General features: G+C 31.8%; 1 protein-coding gene across 1 annotated transcript; it reads left to right on the top strand.

Moving 5' to 3' along the window:
• Positions 1-24,230, top strand: LOC129220176 (WD repeat domain phosphoinositide-interacting protein 4-like). The gene is made up of 12 exons (XM_054854533.1): positions 1-88; positions 2,565-2,615; positions 3,084-3,158; positions 7,534-7,638; positions 10,036-10,123; positions 11,727-11,821; positions 12,709-12,794; positions 14,515-14,637; positions 17,138-17,223; positions 19,335-19,436; positions 22,930-23,048; positions 24,121-24,230. The coding sequence occupies exons 1-12, from the start codon at positions 1-3 to the stop codon at positions 24,228-24,230; spliced, it is 1,128 nt and encodes a 375-aa protein (XP_054710508.1).
• The last annotated feature ends 1,621 nt before the right edge of the window (positions 24,231-25,851 follow it).

Below are 25,851 nucleotides of genomic sequence, written 5' to 3' on the forward strand. Positions count from 1 at the left end.
ATGGCGAAACCAGGAGAAGGACTATGGAGCTACAGCAACCCCTCCCCATCTCATGCCAGAGTACCTGATCTCAGAACATCCTCTAAGAGTATCATAAGCTTTGGTTTACGTACTTCAATCTCTACAAATTTCCGTGATAGAGACCCGAATACTCTCTCTCTCTAACATTATCCAAAATCGTCTAAAATTTCGTTTTTGGAACTTCAATTTCGAATAATTTCTATGAGAGATTCTCTAAGCCCCAACCCTTACCCTGAAAGGTGTCCTGCAGTTGCGTTTTTAAAGCTGAATTTTGGAAATATTCCAGGGAAGAGCCCCGAACTCCTTCCCGTCCTCGAACTTCATCAAAAATAGCCAAGAAAGGATTTTTAGGACTTTAATTTCGAAAAAAAATCCAGGGAGTGCTTGTTTTCCCTCTTCACATAGTTAAAGATTATATAAAATTTCGTTTTTAGGGATTAAATTTCAAAAAAAGTTCCAGGTGAGGGTCTCCGAACATTTCCCCTTGTCATTAAAGGTAACTTAGGATTATATTTTAGACTTAAATTTCGAAAAAAAAAAAAAAAACTTTTGGGTGTACCAGGATACTCTCTCCCGCACACATCCTTAAAACTCGTCTAAAATTTTGTTTTTGGAACATCAATTCAGAAAAAACTCCAGAGGGGGGGGGAGGCTCCGAATCCAAACCTTTTTCCTAATGTTTACTAAGATGGCCTGTAATTGCGTTTTTAGAACGTCAAACTCAAAATTTTCCGAGGAAAAATCTCTCGAACTCCTTTTTTTCCCTAAATTTCAACAAAGATAGTCAACAACTGAGCTTATTTATGACATATCATTTTCATCGAAAAATTAGAGAGCATCCTTATCCACTTCCCCCCTCCTCCATCGTTAAAAGTCGTTTAAAAACTTCATTTTTTGGACTTTGACAAATTTCAAAGTCAAGTCTCCGAGCTTAAACCGTTCATAAAAGTCCATGAACTCCTCCTCCTCTGAACATCACCAGAGATCGTGTAAACTGCAATTTTAGAACTTCAATTTCGAGCAATTTCCGAGGGAGGACCATTGCGAATGTTACTCTTACGAATGTAGATTCCTGCCTTCCGTGCAAAATTTTACCCATTAACATCTTTCATTTGACAAATTTAGTATCATAATCTAAATCAGAAAGTCCCTTACTAAGCCCAGCAGCACTTCTTTGAACCGTTTCCAATAATAAAAAAAAAAAAAAAAAAAAAAAAATTCTCGATTAGAGATGCAAAAAGCCCACAGTTTTTTGGGGAATTAACCCGAAACTTTGGGGGAACGTTGGGAATCTTGGAAGTAAATAAACATTCCTACGTTGATTCTAAGTTTGAAACCCGATTATAAAAGATTTTTTCAGATGATATCATTGTTAAAAAATATTCTCTGTGTTCAGTATAGAACAAGCTATTAAAAATTGAAATCGAATTAAAACTAAAAATATGCTTGTTGAACAAGCTTTTTTTTTTTTTTTTTTTTGAAAGAAATTCAAATTGCTGGTTGCAGGACCGACGCCAAGGGGGGAGGGGGGTGCTACACCCTCCCAATTTTTCAGAAGTGGGGCCGCCAATTTCATTTTAGCGATGCAAAAAACGAAGAAAAAACGGAAACTCTTCGTTATTTAAAAAAATAAAATAACAATTATAACTAAATAATTAAAATTGCCATGATTCACTTATTCAGTCTCTAGTGAATAATGATCTAAATCCTCTTGAAGCTGTTTTTACCAGGGCCCCGTCACAAATGACTTTTAGCCCCCCCCCCCCCCCCCCTCTCAATATTGTTAACCCCTACGTCTCTATTCTCTATATATTTCAACCTCTCATTTTAAAAGTCTCGGGCCCCCTTCATGCTCAGGCCCGGGCCAACAGAGTCCCGCACGCGCCTCTGTTTTGCATGTTCTTCAAATCACCAAAACAATTCATTTTTCCGGAAATATATGCATGAATACTCAAGCCAAACGAATACTCAAGGGATTTTTATGTATCGTATAATCGAGAACATTTGATCTCGTTATTTAAAGCAATCCCAAAGGATTTGATTGCTCATAAGTCCTTCTAAGGTTACGGTAAAAGAAATTGTTTTGTTATTTCAAATTGCAGCTATAAAATTGTTGGTTGTAAGTTTTGTTTTCCGAATTTTCTTGCTTGCTTGCTTTCTTTTCTTTGCTTATAACTGTGGTTGCTTCGACGAACTTAACCGGTTTACCGGTTACTAACTGCAGCGTTCTATGACCTACCGGTGAATGCACCGGTTACCGTTTTAAACTGTTGATTGGTTGATTGAAGCAAGTGATCATTAGCTGTCACGTGATCAACTAACCGGTAGCTACAGGTTGTGCTCGTTGAATGTAAGCTTTAAATATTGCACGGTAGAGGGCAATCGATGTTTTTGTTATGAAACAACTCAACTATGTGTGTTTTTTGTATTGGCTCCAAATCTATCAGCTGGTGAACAGTTCTGCAGTGAAGGCAATAAAGACGTAAAATGAAGAATAATTGATGTCAAAGTTGTTTATTTCCTAATTTTTGCAATGAATTTAGTGCATTCTGATTCTGGTATCGTCACCAGCCTAAGATTCAACCAGGATAATGGTTAGTTTGATCTGTAACTTCGCTTTAAACGAAGTAAACAAAGAGCGAAACTACGTTCCAAGTTCTTTGTTTGGGTTGCAACAAGAAGCATTTTTTTTTCCAGAGTGCTTTTCTGCGTTAATGAAAAAAATTATGAGTAAAATCTATGAATCAGTTTTCAAATCTTTTCCAGATATTATATTGTATATATTATAAATTTTACTTGTGCATTAATTATATTTACTAAATCCGATGTCTGTCCCAAAACTTGAATTTTTTTTTTTTAAATACATATTATGTTTATTTTAAACACATATTATTAACTGATCAAAAATGCCTAGTTTTTTTGTTTTTATATTATTATTTTTTCTTTTAGTAATTTATGAGAAATGAATTTTGAATTTATATTTGCTCATTTTGTCTTGATTTATGTTCTTAAAACTTCCTGTCGTTGAGCGTTTAGTAATATTTATTATATTTTTCTCTCAGGCTGTTTTTCTTGTTCGATGGACAATGGTTTGCGAATATACAATGTGGAACCACTTCGTGAGAAAACACATTTAGGTATGTTTTAATTATGTGTTGACCATTGAAAAGTAATTTTTGTTTGTGCGTAACTCATAAGAGTAGCCAAAATAAAAAACCGTATTTTTCATAATCATTAATGTATTTTTCCAAAACAACTATGAAATAAACAAATGTTCCTATCAGTTCATATATTCATAATAAAGATTTTAAGATTTTTAATATGTTTCTAAATTTCAACACTAGAAAATACTCAGACCACTTTTTTCAGTCACACGTGTAATGCATACAGTAGTAAATTTTTTCGTCTAAAGTTAAATCAGGGGACTAAAAGGAAAATATTTCATTTTATAAATGAACTTGATATGGAAGTCATATACATTAACTTATATCTTTATTCATTTGGTAGACAATGTGTAATAGGGCTTTACCCGAAAGCAAAATACTTTGTGATGTTCTGCAACATAAAATCATTTAACTGATAGTGTTCTGGAAGCACTTCAAGCATTGCTAGAAATGTGATCTTTTCCAAAATCAAAACTGTTTGATACACAGGAGTTTGAAAGAAACATTTTTTTCCCCTTCATCATTGTGTTACTTCAGAAAAAAGCACAAAATTAAAATTCCTTAATTATAATAAACAAAAACTATAGTAGCTTGATGTTTTTTAGAATCAAATTATTGGCATTTTCCTAAAGTAGTTTGGTGGCAATTTAGTTCTTGATCATGAAATGGCACTATAGTCGAGAGGAAAATCTACAAGAAGCTGTAAAAGACTCAAATATATATTTTTTTCCTTCACTTAAAAAATTATCATTGCATTGAAGATGATTATCACTCTATATTTTGAATGCTTTCATCTGCCCACATGCTTAAATGTCAGAAAATTTGGTTACTATTATGAAAAAAAAAATTGTATACAATTGAAAATTTTAAAGGAGAATTCAACTTTTATGTAACCAGATTAGAATCAGCTGTATGAATAAGTTATACAGTACGCGCCAATAGGAAAGTTGCAACCTATTAAATGTTCATATTTTGACTATTGGATATTGTTAATTGACCCTCAAAACTAAAAAATCCACGTGCAAAAGTGCGTTTTTCTGAAACGTTACGAGCTTTTGTCACAGGGCACTAATGGGCAGCCTTCCGCCAAAGATCCCTTGTTTTCGCTATGGACATCTTGAGCGCGCTGATATTTTTATTTTTTAGAAATGCAATTATCCTTTTGAACACACTATGGAGGCCAAATTCGTTAAAGCACAATCTAATAATCTTCCTCAAGTAACATCAATGATGATATTCGAATATTTCCGAGAGGATGAGAGGTTTAATGTTTCAGAAACGCGAGGAGTTAAATGCGAGGAGGTAAGCCTTACATTTCGTCTTCAAAGCCAACTGCACGTCCTTCAGCTTCTCCCGCAGCGGAAGAACACATGACGTCACTTCCTGTGCCATTTGATGTCACAACGCTTGAACTTAACTTTAAAAATTAATTTAAAAAAACTACTTGTCATATCGCAAACATTTTTCACCTTGATGTTCATACATGTTACTCTATCATATAAAAATAAAATTGAAAAATCGAAAACTTCCTTATTTATGTCATCACGATTCATGTGTTTCATTCACTTAATATTATCAGAATCCCAAAGTCCAGTTAGGCTTTCAGATTAACATGTGTTACAAAAAGTTGGATATTGTAATCAGTGTCTTTGTTTATTGTTATCACTTTTTCATCAATTTTCAATTTTCCTCTTTTTTGTCCTCCAATTAAATGTCCCCCCTAAGAAATAGAAAGGCAAACCCTGACAAGTAGCTTCTAAGAAAACAATAAAGATCAATAAAGCAGAAGAATTTTTCTCCCTGCTCAGTTACACTAAAAACTTCACTGTAAACAGTCAAACATTTTTAGCCATGGAGGAAAAGCGCAATAAGTTGATTGTAAAGGAAAAAATTGACGTTTTAAAATGCTTTGACAATTTAACCGTGGTGAGCCAAGGAAATGCTGCTGAACAACTAAACATTTCTCCGCCATTACTTTGTAAGTTACTAAAAAAACGGAACGAGATTAAAAGCAAAGTAACGTTAAATGAAAATTTTAATAACAAGCGAAACCGTGCTGGAAAAGATGGTGAAGTTGAATGTCAGGGAAGAGGATGTGTGAGTAAACATTAATGTGGAAAAAAACCAAAAATCTTGATTTTAAAATGGGCAAAAAAAAAACTTCGTAGCATTGGATGAATGGTTTAATCGATAGAAATAAAGAGCTATTCCATTCTGAGAATTTATTAAAAAAAACTGCGTTTAGTTGAGTCATTGTAATTTTAATTTTCATTTGTGAAAAATAAAATGTTTCTTAATTAAAAAATCATCTTTTTGTGTCTCCTGGATTCTTTTCGGTTATTGTTATCAAACTGTTTTTGTCCCAACGTGATCACATTAAGTGCCCCCTACTGTATATATTTTTACTTAAATGTTCACATTGAATAAATATTCAATATGAAATATTGCTTTGACACATTTTATTTTGTGTTTGATATTTTCTCACAAAATCCAATTCCTCTAAAAATATAGTTTTGGACAGGACAGTAAATCCGCGGTATTTACCTAAGTATCGAAAACTTTGCCAAACCTTGCTTGAAAACCCAAGCTAGTCACATAGTGGCACTCCACTTGCATTTTTTCTATTGCCTGAAGTATGGCTGGGACTCATTAAATTTTTTTTAAAGAAATTAATTGAGTTTGCAGCTAGTTTTTATCTGAATCTGCAAAAAAGTTGTGAGAATAATTAATACAAATAGATACAGTTTGTCAAACATTTTGTATCTTAAAATGTTAAACCAAAGGGTCAAAGAAATTCTGAAAGGAAGTCTGTGGCGGATCTGCATCCAAGAGACCAGATAGTACCTACAGCCTTGAAATTATGTACTAAATTACTCCAAGCCCCGGTGGTATGCACTTGCGTTTTTTTTTTTTTTTTTTTAAGTTTTGAAACAGGTTTTTTTTTTTTTTGTAATTACCTTTTTAAGCTAAAATTTTGTGTAAATTAATAGTTATTGTCTATTAAAGGGGTGAAAAATTACTTGCACATCTTATATCTTTAAACGAGCAATTCTTGTGGGTATATATATATTTCTTATCTCGGAAACGACTCTAACGATTTGGATGAAATTTTGGATTTAATTGTAGTTTTGCATTCTAAGTTCATCTACATCAGTGTTTTTTCTGTAAAAGCGCGATTTTTTACAAAAAACAGTTTTTTAATATAAAGTCAAATTGAGTTAAGCCTTGAAGCAAACTGTGAGTTGACGCGTCAGGCAGACGATTTGCAACCATAACAATGAAAATGTGTCTCTTCTCGCTTTAAAATTTTATACTTGCTTAGGGTTGCCAGGCTTAGCTGATATTGGCCACTTTGGCTAATTTCAAACACACTTGGCTGAAAACAAATTTAAAAGCATTATGTAAGTCGATGTAAGGCTTTTTTTCCTTTTTAAGTGAAACTATTGCTTGACCATCCTATTTTATTTTATTTTATTTTATTTATTTTCTTTTTACACTTCAAATAGTTTAACATGTTTTTTAAATCACGCTAATTAGATCTAAATTTTATTTCGAAGAAGTGTATGTCTTGAGATTGTTTATGTTTTGTTAAGTCAGTTGTTATCATTTGTTGGAATGGTTTGTGGCTCATCAGTTTTGATGGATATCATACTGTATGTTGCATTTTCTGGCGTAAAAACTAAAAGTACTTATTCAAAAAGAAAATCTCGATTGGGATAAAATCGTGAAACGCATCATAGTATGAAAGGAAGTATTCGGTTAAAAACTGATTTCACCATAGCAAAACTAAGGTCAAAATATTTAAATTACTGACAAGAAAATTGTATAGTGGAAACAAACGTAACAGATAGTTTAAAGCAAAATGTTGATTTAATTACATTCAGAATCTTCTTTGGTACTTTAGTGTTATAAGAAGGTCGAGTACATAATATTTCGATAACGTGAAGCTTTTCAAGTATATTTGGAAAAGTATTGAACCTCAAAAAAAAAACACAATTTGACAAAAAATAATTCTTTTGAAGCCGAGCGAGGCTCGGTCGTCCAGGTATATTAATATTATGTATCGCTTTAAAGGGTAGAATTTTCCGCATTCTATGCAAGTTGGTTCAATGCCCTAACTTAAATATGGTGAGAGTTATTTGCGTTTTTAGCTCGAACATATTTAGGTTTAGCCCCCTAATAAATCTGTATAAAAATAAAAACTGCATTGAAAAATAAGTGATAACTAACTGGAAGTTTCAGGCTAGTGTTTGTATGTCAGTTATGTTCTTTGCCTTTATGTAAGTTCTTCCTTTCCCTAATATGATCTTACGAAATAAAGAAAAATTTAAACTATGTTTCCTTTCAGATGCATCTGTTGTAGGGAGCGTTGGTATATGTGAAATGCTGTATCGTACCAATTTACTTGCTATTGTTGGCGGTGGGAGGAAACAAAAATTTGCAGAAAATGCAGGTATGAAATATTTTTTGTCCTTGCAAAATATGAACCTGAATTGATACCATCTTTCACAAGGAACTACCCAAATATTTATCTTTAAGTTGCTTAATATTGAAAGTAAATGTTTTAAAGTTGAATGAAAAGTTCCACTACCACTTGGCTGCAAACTAGGCTTGCTGAAATTTGTTTCGATGCAACATATAGATAGAACATATTTTTCCTGGTTACCTTGTTGATTGAAACGAAAGAGCCAATGTGCTAGAAATGTCTTCAAAAGTCCAATAAACTTAAGAAGACTCTTAGGGCTTTTCATTTCGCCCAGCTATTTTAATGCATTGCTTATGTTTATTATCATTTTTCATTGGATACTATTTTAAAATTCTAAAAGTGTAAATTAAAATAATGTTAATGAATAAATAAATTATTAAACTAATGAATAAAATTAGCTGAATTACAGTAGCGTATAGTAAAAATACCTTAAAACTTTCAAAATAATTGAATATTTTCAGGATGCAAAAAGAATCAAATCTCAAAGGAGGCTTGCAATTTTTGGCGAGGCAATTGTTTCAGTGTTGGCATGTTTCCAGAACATACATTTATGGATGAAATTAGAGTGGATGAAGATTTAGGGTGAAAATATAGAAAAAGGAACCAAAAATACAAAAAAATCATAATCTTGTCAGATTTATATGAATTATTGGATCACTCTAAAGCCTCGAAGCAAACAACTGAAAGAAAGAGGAAAACTTAGCAAAACAAACACAGAAAATTTGAATTCTTCAAAAGCAGAAAAATAATGATTTTTCTGCAGAAATCTGTAGAATTTCTGCAAATATAATTTAATGACTTTGCACAAATTTTGAAGATTTCTTTCCATTTGAAGTAAATCTTAAATGCTTGCAAATGTTGCATAAAATTCAACATTTAGCTTAAGTTTTGCCAAGTAAACGTAATTTATGGGAGTTTTAGATTCTCTTCTAATTTGAAGAAATCTTCAGAAATTGAGCAGAGTTTCTGAAAAACTATATTTTTAGTTAGAATATATTACAGAAGACCTGCTTTTGTCGACATTTTTCCCTCACATTTGAACATAATTGCTCTGCTGCTGTGACATCTATTCTGCGATATGCGTCGCAAATTTTTGTAGCATTCTACTTTCAGGGTTTATTTTATGACACATACAGTCCCTGGTACTAAGTGATATTCTATCCATAGAATTGGAACTAAGCATTTTCATTGAAAGGCTGTAATCACTATAAATATATTTATTTCAGTAATGGTTGCAAGATTTGATAGGATATTTCCAGCTTAAAAGAGTGTTGTGATAATTAGTTCCTGATAAAAGTCAATAGTACAACAACGAAAGTAGTGATCTGTATTTTTACTGTAAAATAAGTACAGTCGGACCTCCATATATCAAAGTACCAAATCGCCGGAAAAAAATTCGATATATAGAAATGATCTTAGTTTATCATAAAAATCTCCTAAAACATTAAAGTTGAAGCTAATTTTCATGTATGAAACCCAATTTCTAATTTATACAAGCATCTGATTAAATGAAAGTTAATAATTAAAAAATTAAATGTGAAATATTGACTGTGAGCACTGCATTGTTTCTAAAAAAAACAACTGTATTGCGTTTCATGTTTTTGAGTGAAAGTTTTCTGTAAGTTTCAGTACTTTTATTATGGCTTTCCACTTTCTCATAACAGCTGGCACTCTGCTTGCAGAAATACTAAATTTACCAAAAATGACATTTTTGCACCTTCAGGCATCTTTATTCATCGGCAATTCAACTTTATCCACAACATTAGGGGATTTTTGTTTTGACGATGGTAGTCAAGAGAAAAGTAAAAAATCAATCTACTTAACTTGAATGATTTTCACTGAAGCTAAAAAGATGAGGAATGATAATCAACAGACAAAAGGGATAATTTGAAACTGATTTTACTTTATTACTGGTTACAACTAAGATTTTAAATATTCTTGAGCAAATTCAAGAACTCCAGAACGGAAAAACAACCTATCTACACACCCCTCAACCCAAGATTCCTTATGAGTTTTGTAGTAACCTTTGGTGAACATAATTTTCTCCCCTAACATTCATTTTTCATGAGACAAACAGTCTAAAGTGGAAAAAAAATCTACGAATGTCTCCAAAAAAAAAAATCGATATATAGAAAAGTTCGATATATGGAAGCTCGATATTTGGAGATCCGACTGTATAATTTTGTATTAATTTTGATTTTCTGTAGCTCTCTTTTTAAGAAAGAAGAAGATTTACATAGTTTCCTCCACTTAAATATTATGACAACAGATAGCAATTAATAGAAGTTTGATTAACATACTATATGATATTTATATATAATTCAGAAAGAAGTGAAAGTTTTGTATCTTCTTTTCCTTTCACAGTACTATTATGGGATGATCTTGCTCAAAAATTTGTGGCTGAATTTACGTTTTCTTCTCCTGTTTTGTCTTTGAGGATGAGGAGAGACAGGTTTGTTGCTCATGTTTTTGATATTTTAGCTCTCTTCTGAAACATTATTATTTATTTATTTATACGGAGGGGAATGGGGTGTAGAATATTAAAAAGAGTTAAACATTTTTCTTATAACTATTTATGCTGTTGAACTTTTAGTTCTTAAAGTTTAAATCTATGTCAGAAAATGTATCAAAAGATATTTGTATTTCTGTCACCGGTTTGAACAGATTTTTTTTAAATTCTTTTTTACTTAAATGGGTTTGCTCAATTTATTTTTATTTATTTATTTATTTATTTATTTATTTTCAATTTGTCTTTAATTTCTGCTTTTATCATATGAGGCAGTGAGAAGCAAAGGGATGTAAGTGGCAAAATAAAAAATTTGGAGATAGCAAGGCAAATGGTAGGTGAACCTCTCCTCTGTCTTGGGGCAAGAGGTAGTACCCATTAGCCCTGGTAGGTTCTGGTATACAGCAAGATTTAGAAAAACTTCTCAATGAAAATCTGCCTAGGACCTTATCTTTAAACACGTTTTACTCAATACTTGAAAATGTCCACTTACATCCTTTTGCTTCTCACTGCCTCATATATAAGTTCAGATTTCTATAAAAACTGAATTTCAATAAGTTTTAGGCAGCATCTTTCATTGACATCTCTCGTTACATAACATTAATTTATAAATTATTGATTTTTTTTTAAACTGTTGGTCAATAACTTACGTTAACTTATAATTAACCATCCAGACGATAGTATAGAGCAGGGGTCAGCAACTGGCCGACCAGGTTACAGCTCTTTCTCACAGAAAGTCAAAAACTGAACCACCAAAAAGGTTTTGGAACTAAAAATACTAAAACAAATAAATAATTATAAAAATATTTTTATGTAGGTAACAATATCTCTTGGCACAACTTTTTCTAGTATTTTTGAAGTAAATGTGGGATTGATTTAAGTGGTTAGTGTAGAATATGAGGGTTTTTTCTGGACAACCATAAAAAAATTTCAAAAGTTTCCCTGACACCAACTGAAATTACTTACTGAGCTCTGGTATAGAGGAAGTAAAAAATATGTCTGAGCCATCAGTTAATTGATGAACCTGGGAATTGATTATCATATGTTTTTTTAAAGATTGATTCTAAATTTTTTATGTGAATTTATTCCTCGAAACAGATAGTTTGGTAACCATTACCAATAGCTACCAAACCTACATTGTCAGATAGCTTTGCCATTCAATGTTTCGAAGAGAAGCTATTAAAATCTACTTGAAACTTGTATCATTAGAAATATTAATTTCTTTGAAGTAAAGTTCTTTTAATGTTTAACTGCTTTGATTCTGACAAATTGCAATACAGTAATGCTTTTATATAATGTTTCTTGAGAGATTGCTCCATTGATTCCATTTTTCATTTGATTTGTTCTATTTGTTTTTCTGAAATACTTTTTTTCTAAATGATAATAAAACTACATCCTTTTTTCACATTAAACAAGATTACACACTCAGCTGATAAATTTTGTGAATAATTTAAAAACATGACTTTTTAATTATGCTTAAAATGTTTTTTTAAAAGTTTAGTCAATTCAAAAAAATTGCAAATGCCATTCATTTGTTATTTTTTTCTAGGTTATTTGTTGCCCAAAGAACACAGATACATGTGTTCTGCTTTCCAAATAATCCTGCTAAATTGTTTACATTTGACACAGGTGTTAATCCACGAGGTAGGTTCCAATTTGTAAAACTGCAATTAATCATAAAATGTTGGTTTTTTAGTTCTTAATACATGATTTTAAACTTCAATCTAGAGCTATTTTTGAAACGTATAATTTTTGAAACGTTAGGTTTTTAATTTTGTTATTCTTTTTGTTGGTAGTTTATCGTTTTAGATTTTAAATATTTGGATTTTTTTTTAACTTCCTTTCACAAAAAGGAAGTATTGTATTCGCGAAAAAAATTTCACTCAAAAATTGGCCTTAATTTCTATTTTGCTCACCCCCGAATGAATGTTGGGTTCTTTTTTGGACTCGACCTCATGTGCATATATGCCTAGGAATGTACGGACACCCGAAATATCTATTTTGACGATCCCCAAGTTAATTACAACGAGTTTTCTCGTGACTGTATGTGCGTATGTATGTATGTACCTCGCATAACTCAAAACGGCATGTCCTAGAAAGTTTAAATTTGGTACGTGGACTCCTAGTAGGGTGTAATTGTGCATCTTTCCTTTTGGTTGCATTCGGCTGTTGCTATGGTGGTCTTTTGCCCCTTTTTGGGTGGAAATCATTGTTAATTTCGATGTAAACTCAAGTGGTGTTATAATTTGGCTGACACTTGGCGATATATTGCCAGTGTTTTGGTCGCCAACTTGGCGACAAATTTGGCGATTTTTTTATCTTTTTGTTTTTTTAAATCTGGTTTGGATTTGGCCACTGTTGGTGATATTTGGAGAGTAAACTATTGAATCACGTTAAAATTGCCAATAATAGGAAAATGACATTAAATTAGAGTAAAAAGAAGTCATGTGATGCACACATCAGCTCATTTTTTTCTGTATCTTTCAATTTTCTGTTTTTAATAATGTAATTTTTAAAATAATTTTATGCAGGTCTGTGTGAAGTCAGTCCATTTCCTAGCTCAGAAAGGCAGCTGCTTGTATTCCCAGGTCACATTTCAGGGAGTATACAAATAGTGGTAAGTTCTAAATTCATGAGGCATTTCATTTGCTTCTTTTTAAACATAAATATTTGATAATTTCACTGGTGAAAAAACTTGTGGGCACTAGGTAAATGGCTAAATGGATGTTAAGCAGTTATAGTTGCAGAGTTAGAACTGAGAATGACATGCTGTAAAAGATTTATCTTCCACATAAATAATTAGATGTTGAAAGAGGTTGTTGGTTCAAAGAACTGAGCGCAAGCATTTTTGAAAACGTGTCATTGTAAACAATAACCATCATAGAATGTGACACATCCTCCTTCGTATTAGTACATATTGTAAGCAACCTTATTCAGGAGCTAGTGAGGTAAGAGCCGCATTCATAACGCACTTTTCGACCCGGTAAATCCCTGTTCTGGCTCCACAAAAAAACAATTGAAAAATTCCCCGTTTCCATGTAAAAAGAGGTTCTGCCATTGTACCAGAGAAAGCGGTTTTTACCCAGCATCCTTAGCGACTAGTAGACGAACTTGTTTCGCGTAATGCGTTCTGGATAAAAACACCGCTTTCACTCCAGAAGCTAGCAGGAGTAGAAAGATTCCACATAAACCCTGCAAATAATCTGAATTCGGGAAAAAGCAGGTTTTTTCCGGGTTCGAAAGTGTCCATGGAAACGACCCTAAGCTCTCTCATTGCTTCAGTACGTGATTACAGGTACTCTTTCTGAAGAATATATATGAACAGTAAAATATCATCCAAGAACTCATGAAGTATTTTGTACAACTCAAATTTAGTGATCAAGTCAGGTATAGCAGAACAAGAGTTATTGAACAAGGCAGGGTGCAGGATCGCGTAATTTCAGCAACTTTTTCTAAAATCCCACTCAATAAAAATTCCTTTGTTCCCTTTGATTCCCACTAGTGGACACACATTAAAAAGATAAGGAAATTCATCTCATCCTGGATTTTTTTATATTTCTTTTTAAAGGATAGCCTATATAACGAAATGGCTTACAATAACCCCGTCACCCTATTGTCAATTAACAGAAGAATCTAGAAATTTAGCCACTAAGAAACAGTAATCGAAGATTGAGAACAGCTTTGTTCTTTGTGTTTACCGAACACTCCAACTCCTTTTTGAACTTTGAGTTTATCTTCTGTTACTAGTTGCACTGAATGAAACACATTTTTTTAATCCTTTTTGCATCAAAGCTGCACCAAACTTTTCTTTCTTTTTTTTTTTTTTTTTTTGGAGGCATTGGTACATTTTTTAAGACTCAAGAGCACTTCTTTTGCTCACCATTTAGTAAATGATTAATTAAAAAACAAATCTTGCCTGTGTAGCAGAAATTAAAAGAGTTATCTTTTGATGGTATGCACATTAAGTGTTTTTTGTTACATGATATGCAGATATTTTGTTCAAATAACTATTTTACTAAAATGTTCATTGTTCAAGGACTCAAAAAAATTAAAAAAAAAAAAACTACTCTGACTTCCATTTTTGAAGTACCCCTTAAAGTTTTGGGCAAAAAGAGCCACAGAAATAGGGTAGACATCCGACAAAAGCTTTTGTCCGATGTCTTATCATCTAGAAGCTCATTTCTTTTGTATTGAAAAAGGCATTCCTTGTAACGTCAAAACACGTGTCTGCAGTAATCTGCAATTTGTGCTATTTGACGTTGTTATTTCTTATTTTGCTTTTTATGCACAAAGGCATTTATTTGAGTTATATGTATTTTATTAAATATCTGTTGCAGGACTTGGCTAAAATTCATCCTGGCAGCTCAGCCACACCAATCACGCTTAACGCCCATACTTCAGATGTCGCTTACATTGCAATAAACCATCAAGGAACTTTAGTTGCTACAGCCTCTGTGAAGGTAAGCATTTCAATTCACTTTTAAGTGTTACTGCATGACAACATTTTGCCTTTATTTTATGAAAGCATTGGTTTATTGTTTGTTGAGAATTTAATTCAGAAAAACTAACTGACATGTATTATCGTTACATTTCTAAATAATATGCTATTTTGAGTTTTTACCCAAATAGTTCTTTAAAACTCCTTGCTTGTCAGATAAGTTTTAAAATTTTTCTTCATTTAATCTGTACTTACACTTGTGTTGCACTCTAATCTGTTTCTGTAATTTTATCTTCTTTTAGTGGCTAATTGAAGTACAACGAATCTGATGTTCTAGTTTTGCGCACTAATCGTTAAAATACAGTTGAACCCCCATATATTGAACTTCCACATATCGAAATTTTCTATATATCGAAATCCGAGCGAACTTCTATGTTCATTACATAGAAAAATTATTTATATATATCGAAAAAATCTCTATATATCAAAAAAAATCGAGACATTCGTACATTTTTTTTCCACTTTAGACTGTTTGTCTCATGAAAAATGAAAGTTAGGGGAGAAAATTATGCTCACTAATGGTTGCTACAAAACTCATAAGGAATCTGGGGTTGAGGGGTGTGTAGATAGGTTGTTGTTCCGTTCTGGAGTTCTTAAATTTCTTATTTGAAGTCTTAGTTGTAACCAGTAGCACTGTAGTTTCAAACTATCCCTTTTGTCTGTTGATTATCATTCCTAATCTTTTTAACTTCAGTAAAAATCATTCAAGTTAAGTAGATTAATTTTTTACTTTTCTCTCGATTACATTGTCAAAACAAAAATCCCCTTATGTTGCGGATCAAGTTGAATTGCCGAAGAATGAAGATGTATGAAGGAGAAAAATGTGTAACTTCTGTTAATTTTTTAATTATTAATTTTCATTTAATCCGATGCTCGTATAAATTACAAATAGGGTTTCATACACGAAAATTAGCTGTAATTTTAATCTTTCATTAGATTTTTATGATAAAATAAGATCGTTTCCATATATCGAAATTTCTATATATCGAATTTTCTTCCGGCAATTTGCTACTTCGATATATGGAGGTCCGACTGTACATACATGTGCTTTTTCAACGGATTAGTGAAAGTCTACTTTTATGACTCTTTTGTTTTTTACAATTAAAAAAATATACTATTTCAATGGAAAAGCCACACCCTTTTGAAAAACTATTTATGCTCGGTATGTTTTTTATTGTTTACTGGGGGGGTTAGGAAGTAATAAGTAGTGTGGAAAACTAATGGCAGATGTTTAAAGATTGCTGCTGTAACATGTATTTACATTGTAGTATTATTATCTTCCAAAACATCCTACGAGAATGCCAGTTCAATTAGATTGAAAGTTTACTGTGTGCTTTAAAACTATAGCTTCAAATTATCATTTCTCTGTTATGATTCATTATAGAATGTAAAAGCCAATCCTCAAATGTTATCTCCAGAGTTAAGTCGTCCATTATCCCTATTTTCATTCTCGTTAATATGATTGGGTATGGAGCGAAAGTTGATTCCCAAATTGCTTTTACCTTTTATTGACAATGCTAATATCTGGTTAGCATCCTGATATACTAGCTGACCTGTGCAAAGTATTTGCACTTAACAGATGGAATCAAAAACCCGGATTTTTAAGTAATTTTTTGAATGATTGCAGAAATGTGATTTGGTTGTTATTTTTTGATTACCATGTTAAAATTACTGGCTTGTTTCCTGCTTTTAACAACAGAGCTATAACTCAGAATCCTGCAATGAGTTTATATTACAGTAAAATCCCTCTAATGCGGACACTAACGGGACAAATATTTTTATTCGCAATCGAGAGGTGTCCACAGGACAGGGGTTTAATAATGTTATTTGCATTGGAACTGGGGAATTAAAAATTGTCCGCATAAGAGGGGTGTCCGCCTTTGAGTGGTGTCCGTTAGGAGAGGATTTACTGTATATATATTTATGGTTATTTTTATCAGGATTCTGAGGAAGTAAATAAGTTATTTAAATAATAGTTTTCTGCCCATGGGATTCGAATTCATGACCTTTGCATTAGTAGCACAAACCTCTAACCAACTGGGCCAATGAGTTTCCATTTTAGTATGCTATGCTCTGAAACAATGTCTAATAACAAACACAATAAATCAGACTTGGACAAAACAACCAAAAAGTGAATTGTCTCTATATTTCGCCGAAAAGCTGTAAGAAATATCTTTAAAAGGATGCCTTACTTATTGAGATTGATTAAGTGTAGAGGAAGTTATGGCATTCCCACAAACTAACATCTTTGAGGAATAATACATATGATCATCATATGTTATTCGTAGACCTGCAATGGTGAGATCACCTGATAATTGAGATCACCGTAGGTGTGTTTGTGTTTTACTAGCTCAAGTTGTTTGTCATTGCTGTTAATTGATTACTAAATTATTCATACCAAATTTTTAGTCGTTAATTTTTGAAGTGCTTTAAGCCTTTAATTTTGAAATATCCAATTTCAGGGTACTTTGATAAGAGTATTTGACACATACAGAAAGCTTCTTTTGATTGAATTACGTAGAGGTTATGATCCTGCATCAGTATATTGGTAAGAATTTTAACTATGCTTTGAAATTTTGAAAAATGTTCTCTCTTTCTCTCTTTTTTTTTTTTTCAAAAAAATGCTTTTTGTCAAATGTTTAATTCAGTACATTTTTTTTTTTTTTTGAGTTACATTCAAGATGTTATTGTATTAAACTTTTTTTGTAATCTTAATTTTCTGAATAAGGTAACGGCACCAGTAACATACAAGGGTCCTGTAACAAACAGTCATAAGTTTAGATTTAAATAATAAGGATTTTTGGCGGGTAAAACTGATGTTGCTATGGCCCATGACTACGGTACAACCATCTAGTGTCATCAAAGTGAATTTTATGCACCAGTTCGTATTTACAAGGCATTGGTGGAAGGTTATGAACAGCCACCACGAAGTCAACAGGTGTTTCATGTTCATTTGAATTTAATAAGGCTTTAGTTCTAAAAAAACAACTTTTGCACATTTTGAAGAGAAAAGGGGAGTTTTGTACATTGCGCATCCTTTCTTCACATAGGTGGATTTAAGACTCAGTTCCTGGGGGGGGGAGGGCAGTTTTTTTTTTGAGCAATATCTTTATTCCCCCCCCCCACCCCCTCCATGTCTTTTGCCTTTATTTTCTGTGATGCATAAAGCCATGCTTCATATTGTGTGTATCACTTTTATTAATGTGTGACACGCTGTCCTTTTTGAATTGACTTTAGGAGAGCAGCTGGTATCAAGAGCGACACAAAGCTTCCTTTTAAGTGGGATATAGAAAAACTCCAATTTAAGGGGGTCCAGAGGTTTCTCCCCCGGAGGAAAATTTCGCAAAAAGGATATAAAATTCTGCAGCTTGATGCTTTATGGGGGGTAATTGGATAGACAAAAATCTAAAGAAAAAATAGGCAAATAAAATTTTTAAAAAGTGATGATACATTAAATGTGCTTTGTAATGTAAGTTAATGCTTAAAAAAAAATGGTGAACAGATTTAGAAAATAGGTAACAAGAAAGGTTAACTCAGTGCCCATTTGAACAATTCATAATTTATGCACTTCATAAGAAATAAAATTGAAGCACATTTTGCTTAAAAGTTTCAAGGACTTATCAAATTCTTTTCAAGGGAGTATTTTTTCTTTGTTTTTAGCTTCTAATTTGTTAAAATAATTGTTGATTATTTTAAGTATTGCAGCTGAATGCATAGCTCGTTGAGCCTATATTTCTATACTTGCCCAAATGGTTTTCATTTCAAAATAGACACATTTTCAGCAACCAAGTGAGTTTTTCTACTTCTAGTACAGTGCCCCCCCCCCCCCCCCCCCCCCCCCCCACACACACACTATCAGAAAAAGACATTAGCTATTCTCTTAAATTTCTCTTATGAATTATTCAAAAAAGAAAATAAAAACAATCATGTTTTTTGTTTTAAGATTTTGAGAGGTGTGTTGTTACTATGTTTAAATTCCTCCCAAAACTGGGGGGAGCATTGTCCCCCTTCGCTCCCCCCCCCCCCACCACATAAACCCGCCCATGTTTCTTCATCCTGTCTGTTACTGTGCATCATCAGATCCGTGTCTGACATCCATCCGATTTTTCGGTGTCTGTTACTGAGAGTCGGACTTTTTTTTTTCCAAATATTGAGCAAATAAAGATAGAATAAAAATAATTCAGGACGATCCAAAATGAGCCAAACGTTAGATGAGATGTAGTTGCATGAGAGAAAAATAGTTTAAAAAGTCTAAATACATTAAAAGCTCAGAAAATTGAGTTAACCTGAGAGCAATGTCTGAAGCATGTCTGTTATTGGTGAAACTACCCTATGTTAGGACTAAGTAATTATTCTTTATTTTATATTTATTTTGTGTATGTGTGCATATGAAACCTTAATAAATGTTTAACATAAAATTGCATTCGGATTCGGTAAACTAAAGCTTTTTGTATATAATTTGCAAAGTAATGCTGTACTGCAGGTGAGCATGTGCATATATTAAGCAAAAACAAACATTCTGATTTTACTTTTCAAACATGCAGTGATAAAAGAACTTAAACTGAAAATTTCTATTGATGCCTTGAAGTTTAGCAGATTGGTGCTATTAATAGTTATGTGGCAATTTCAAATGTTTTAGTTGTAACATTTTATTTTCAGCATAAATTTTAGCAGTGATTCAGATTTTCTGTGTGCATGTAGCGACAAAGGAACTATCCATATATTTGCTCTGAAAGATTTTCATCTCAACAAAAGATTAGCGTAAGTTAAATACAGTCATTTTTAATTAGTTTTCTTAGAACTTGTTCATAAATCTATACATATAGAACTGATACTTGGAAACTAAGAAACGGTCTTATTGCAACTCATCAAATGGCAACTCTTGCAAATGGACCAATGATTGTAGCTAAAAAATTCATGTGTTAGATCTAGCTGATGAGATGTGGATCGCTGTATAGCGCCTTCAAAGACAAAAAACTGGAATAACTGAAAACTCTGACACTTTGTTTAATTGGTAGATGTAGCCATTAACTTTATTTTTAAATGGCTGACGTAATTTGGTTTCAAAAAGTAAATGTATCTTATAATTTATGTACAGGGGGGTATCCCTCATATAAAAGGGTTAAATCGTTCCGTGCAGTATTGAAACCGTGTTATGCGAGACTTTTTAAAAAATGGTTTTTTTTTACTTATTTTTAACCTAATTAATTATATATATATATATGTATATGTACATCATAAATCATGTCAGTGTGTAACGTGTTATATCGAAGCTATGTTCCGTGTTATATTGAAACCGTGTTACAAGAGACCTTGAACTAATGTAAATCAAGGAATGTGTACCGTGTTATATTGAAACCAAGTCATAAGGTGCAAATTTTATAATACCTGAAATTTCCATTCAGTAGAGCATACGAACAAAAACTGGTAACCAGAACATGCAAAGACCTACTGATTTAAAAATAGATGTTGTTATAAATGATAAAACTTAATTAATTTACGTAGCTCAAATTAAAACTGTTATGCACAACAAGAAAAACCTTTATTCGCTTTTCTTTACTAAGAACAAAATGCATTCTATAAGAAAAAATCTGAGCTTTTCTATAGCAATAATGTTTGTCTGAGCAACAACAACAAAACAAAATATAAAATAAAATAAATAGAATTATTTTATTTGTTTTATTTCATATTTTGTTTCAATTTTTTTTTTATTGATCTTTTGCCAAATTTAGCTTTTGTTTAATCCTAATGTTATTTTCTTACAATGCATTGGAAACAAAATAATATTAATATTTTAGCTTTTAAAACACTGATGAGAAAAATAAAGTATGTATTTCAAAGCTAAAAGTTAGTGTTACACGAGGAAACCAAACTTTTTAACCGAAGACAGACAATTTTACGTAAAAGTTTCATAAAAACAAAGCAAAAACGTATTACAGTTATTACCATGCATTTTTTAACGTATTGAACAAAAATTAAATTCCTTCCTTTGAAATTTGTGTTACATCAAAACCATGTACTTATCAATTCAAGCTTTGTACCATGTAATATTGAAACTGTTGTAGAAGTACTGTGTTGTACTAGGGACACCTGTATTTCTTTTAATTTCAAAAATTGTTTAAAGAATAACTGATTGAAGGATGCTTGATCAGGGCACAAATATGCCGATAGAAGCGTGTAAATGTTTTTTTTTCTTTCATCCGGCTTGAATAAAAACTTTAGTGAACAGTGAGCAAGCGCATCCAATCTTTGTGGCACTGCATCAGTAGTTGAAGAGTGATATCTAGCAGGGAGGGGGTATATTTCTTGCAAAAGTGTTGCTATCTGTTATTTTGATAATTATCCAAATTTTGTTTTTTTTTTTCAAATTTAGTATATAACGTCAAAGCTATCTATGTTTTAAAACTTTAACTTTTTTTAAAAAACAGTTAAAGTTGTGATGTGAAACTTACCAGTTACGATCATAACTGAGAAAAATAAATTGTTTGAAAAACTTGAAGGTGGTTCCTTGAAAGGAGATTATTTACAGTACCTTCAAAATGTGTCCAGATTATACAAGAAAATTCTAGAAATTATTATGATTTGAGCCAATGAGAAGCAAATGGATGTAAGTGCCAAAGTTAAAACTTTGGATCAACCAGCACAGATAATAGGGGAACCTCTCCTCTGCTTTGGAGCAAGAGATTGTACTAGTAGCTCTGGTGGGTGCTACTATACAGCATGATTTAGAAAAAAATTTCAATGAAAGCCTACCTAGGATCTGTGCTTTAAACTAGTTTTATAGGAAACTTTAAAAAGTCTCTTTGCTTCTCACTGCCTCATTCGTAAGTTTAATTTTTCTTTCGGTTTTATAAATAATTTTATTGCATGCACACATTTTTCGTTATTTTTTTTATTATTCTTATTTTAATTATTTTTTTAAAACTCATGTTGAGGTAATACAGTGAAACCAGTGTATAACAATACTGTCTATAACGATAACTTGTCTATAACTTTTTTTTTTTTTTGGCCCCAACAAAATGTCAGTATGAATAATCAAACTATCTATAACGATAACCTATCTATTACGATATTTTTTTTAGGTCCCAACAGTATCGTTGTAGACAGGTTTTACTGTAGATGAGCATTTTCTAGACAGGAGACTGTGTTCAAAAACTCAAGAAAACACAATAAAACAGATACTCTCTTGAACTTTAACCCATTAGGTGTCAGATAGCTTGCAGATTTGTGTTACAGACTTTAAACTATGCTTACTCATATTTTACCCGAAAACTAGGCTAGAATCACTTTTTGTCTTTGTGTTTTATCGAATTTAGATGTACATACAATGTTTACTATTGTGCTTACTACGATTTATTATATTTCCATTCATTGCCGGATATATTAACAATTGTTAAAAACTTTCTTGTAAGAATTTGGAAATAGATTTTCTGTGTCCTTACTAGGATTGAGTTACCTATTTAACAAGAAAACCTGAAGTAAATATGTTTAAAGTAATACTTTCATTACTTGCAGGCTAAAGTGGGGCAATTCAAGGAAAAACGTTGACCAACCTGATTAATTTTGAAAGTGGAGACTTTACAGAATCTTAATTGTTCCGTAAATTTTTAGTGGACTATTGAATCTTTTTGCAAAATAGCTTATAAAAAAATTATACAACAAGTATTAACTTTTTTTTAAAAAAAATTGTTTGTATCATAATTACATCCACAGCATATGTGTACAAATAAAGTTAGCATTCTCTGTTCAGTTTAAAACTCAACAAAACAATACAAGGTAGTTACTTTTTTTCCATTGTTAATTAAAGAGTAAGATTTGATCCCAGTACAGTTCTGAAACTCTCTTTCAGTTACTAATCTAACAATACCTTTGAAAAAAAATTTTAAGTGGTATAAATTTTGTACTTGTATTATTATTTTTTTTTTTTTTTTCAGTAAGTTACCAACTGTAACTTACTGAAAAATACCTGCCTTGCCTTCAATCTTCAAATTGAACCAAACCATTTTTTCGTTCACTCCTCTGGTCAGAGCTAATTCTATATTAGCTACTAGTTTGTTTGGCACTCTTGGCTTCCTTAAGAGGTTTTCCACTTCCAGCTCAGTCATTTCCTATGTTGGGTTGATGAGTGCTAATAAGCACAAGACTTCAATCCTCGGCTGGAATGATTGAGCTGGCGGTGTATTTCATGTATTTAAATATATATATATTTTTTAATTTTTAATGTAAAAGAATTAATTTTATTTTTTACATCTAGGTTCCCAGCTTCCAAACTAATAGGATCATATGGAGAGTCTCAGTGGGCATTTGCTAAAATAAATGTGACTCAAGATAGCAGATGTATTTGTGCCTTCGGATCTAATTCCTCTGTTTATGGTATGCATTCATCCCTTATATTTGTTTGATTGAAATAAATGTAATTGCAGATGCTATGCAAGTATTATAGTCAAATGTTATTAGTTTTTTTGTCTATAAATACTTACCCATATTCCTTGCAAACTTTCATTATTTTCATCGGAATAAATTCAGATTGTCTTTATTATAGAAGATTCAAAATGTAATAAGGTAAATTTCTCTATGGGCAACAACAAATTTTTATTATTCAGTAGTACCCATCCACTCCTAAAAAGAAAAATGGGGCAACCATACTACAAAAGTTCATTCAAATTATTCCTCCCTCCCAAAATTTCAATGGCTCAGTCTGCGCTATGACACCCACCCCCTCCTCATTATGTTAAAGTTAATTGTGATATACATGAGAAATGACAATTAAAGTTTATTCTTTTTTTTTTTTTTTGAGCAATCACGATTGCTTATTGTTCTCACTTTACCGTCTTTGATGTTCCGTGCTTTTTTCAACCGCCACCGTCACCCGCAGGCGCAACTCCGTCTCCCGGTAACCGCTCCTAATCGGTGGCATTCATGTCCTACACACATACACGCTCATACACATGCGCACTCACACACATACACACACACCAACGTGCATACACACAGGTCTATACACACACAAAAGCCTACACATACACAACTAATACACACGTCTCTGTTCAAGAGGAAAGGCAGGCTTGGAGGGACAGGAGCCGTGTCTAGAAACAAATGAGTTGGGTAGTAACCAATGAGTAGGGTCCTGTTGCAACTCCGGATTGCGAAAAGCATAATTTGAATGCAAAATTTCAGAATTCAAATTAATTATAATATTTTTTTTTTTATTTTTGATTTTAAAACATGATAGTAATTTAAAATATAAACTATAAAAACAATGTAAATTCAGCATAAAATTTGGTTTAACAGTTTGATGTAAGTGCAGTGGCCCCTAAAATATGAGCTTTGTGTGTATATCTCTCTGTGTGTTTGTGTGTGTGCAGTTTTGATCATCAAAAGTTGAAAATGTATCCTTATTAATTAATTATAGTCTTAATCGTTTCATTTTTTTTCCTCCTAACAGTTGTTTGTGTTGATGGGACTTTTCATAAATATGTGTATACAAATGACAGAAGCTGCAACCGGGAATCTTATGATGTTTTCCTTAATTTGTGTGACAACAGTGATTTTTAAAACTTGTCATATTCTTATAATGTGATATTTAATTTTCAAAGGTTTGAAGATATATTTTTGATGAATAAATACTACAGTTTGTGAAACCCTGAAAACCAAACTATGTATCAATTTTTAAATCTAGACATAAACTTATTTATATTTATGATTTATTTGAAATAGGCTATGTGTTTCTGTGCCATAAGGTTTTAATTACGATTTTGTATAACCAAATGTTTTTAAAATGCTTTGTCTTTTACAAAATTTCTTTTGTGTGTTATCCTTATTGATTTTCTAAAATATTTTTATCTTGCTTAAATTATTTTGAGTGTGTCTAATTAGTTATAAATGTTTGTGTTTGTTTGTCTTTTTTTTTTTCAATGTGTAATATATTATGAACTTTATAAACTTACAATGAAAAAGTCTTATTTTGGTGCTAGATCTTTTGCTTTGAATAAACTCAATTTAACTTAGTTCAATGTAGATTTTAACTGGTAAAGATATTTTCATACTCTTGCATCTCAATAAGTTTGGTAAACTCAACAACAAACGCTCTGGGACCACGAAAATCCTTTGTTTTGGATGGAATTCATTTCAATTAAATTTCCATATTGCTGTGTACAGTGTGTAAATAAAATTGTGTCTTTGTCAAAACTATAGCTAAGTTCCTGATAAAGTGTATAGGTACTAGAACTCTCTTAACTGTCTTTAAAGCTTATGGTTAAATGAATATAAAAGCAACAATTTGTTCAACACAGTCTTTTTGTTTCTGAAATTGAATGTTTAGACAATTGGAAACTTCTCATCATAAATATAGCTAAAAGTTGAATGAATAGAAAAAGTAATATTTCATTCAATGCTATCTTTTTGTTTTGAAATAAAATGTTTAGGAAATTGGAAGCTTTTTTTCATAAACCTTTGTAATGCGAATACGTGCAGAAGTTGGTAGCCTTTAAATTTCAAGCAAAATATACTTTTTGATTCTTCTCTTAATCTCATCAAAAAGTAGGGAAAATTTTTTATTGTTCTTATTTTTGAACTACGGTTCATTACAGTATATTTTAGATACATCCACCCCCCCCCCCCCCCAAATCTAATGCACGTTGAGGAAGTGAAAACTCAATGCTATTTTGCTTCTCGACTTTGATTCCAAATATTTTAGCTTATGTTGCTTCAGAAACAAGGAAAATTATCCGCTAAGCTTTTCATGTTTATAAATTGTTCAAAAAAGACTTTTTCAATACTTCTCTCTCCAAAATTCATAAGTATTTGTTCTGTGCTAATTGCAAAAATAACAGAAAAGTTGTTTATGTTTATGCATTTGCACAAATCTCACTCTATGTGATGCTTAAATTGTTGGATATGTTGTGCAAAGACATTTAAACTTTTTGTTTTAAATTGTACTTAAAAAAGCCATCAACATTATTGAAGGGTCAAGTCTGAAAGGTGTGGCCATCAAGTATTTCAAGTATACAGAGGAAGCTTTTATGCAACTCAAATTATTTAAGAATTAGGTCATTTTTTATTAGTAAACAAGGACACTATATTTTTATCCATCCAACATGTATATTTTTACATCCATAATATTTTTCTCACCTAGAGGATACCTTTTTAACTTTTTTGCTGATGTAAAAGCTAGCTC

This window comes from Uloborus diversus, chromosome 1 (assembly GCF_026930045.1).
Source record: "Uloborus diversus isolate 005 chromosome 1, Udiv.v.3.1, whole genome shotgun sequence".
In the NCBI taxonomy this organism is placed as follows: Eukaryota; Metazoa; Arthropoda; class Arachnida; order Araneae; family Uloboridae; genus Uloborus; species Uloborus diversus.

Coding starts and splice junctions, on each gene's coding strand:
- LOC129220176 (XM_054854533.1), top strand. CDS start 1: ATGGCGAAACCAGGAGAAGGACTATGGAGCTACAGCAACCCCTCCCCA. Junction 3,159..7,533: donor TCGTGAGAAAACACATTTAG/GTATGTTTTAAT, acceptor GTTTCCTTTCAG/ATGCATCTGTTGTAGGGAGC. Junction 10,124..11,726: donor TTGAGGATGAGGAGAGACAG/GTTTGTTGCTCA, acceptor ATTTTTTTCTAG/GTTATTTGTTGCCCAAAGAA.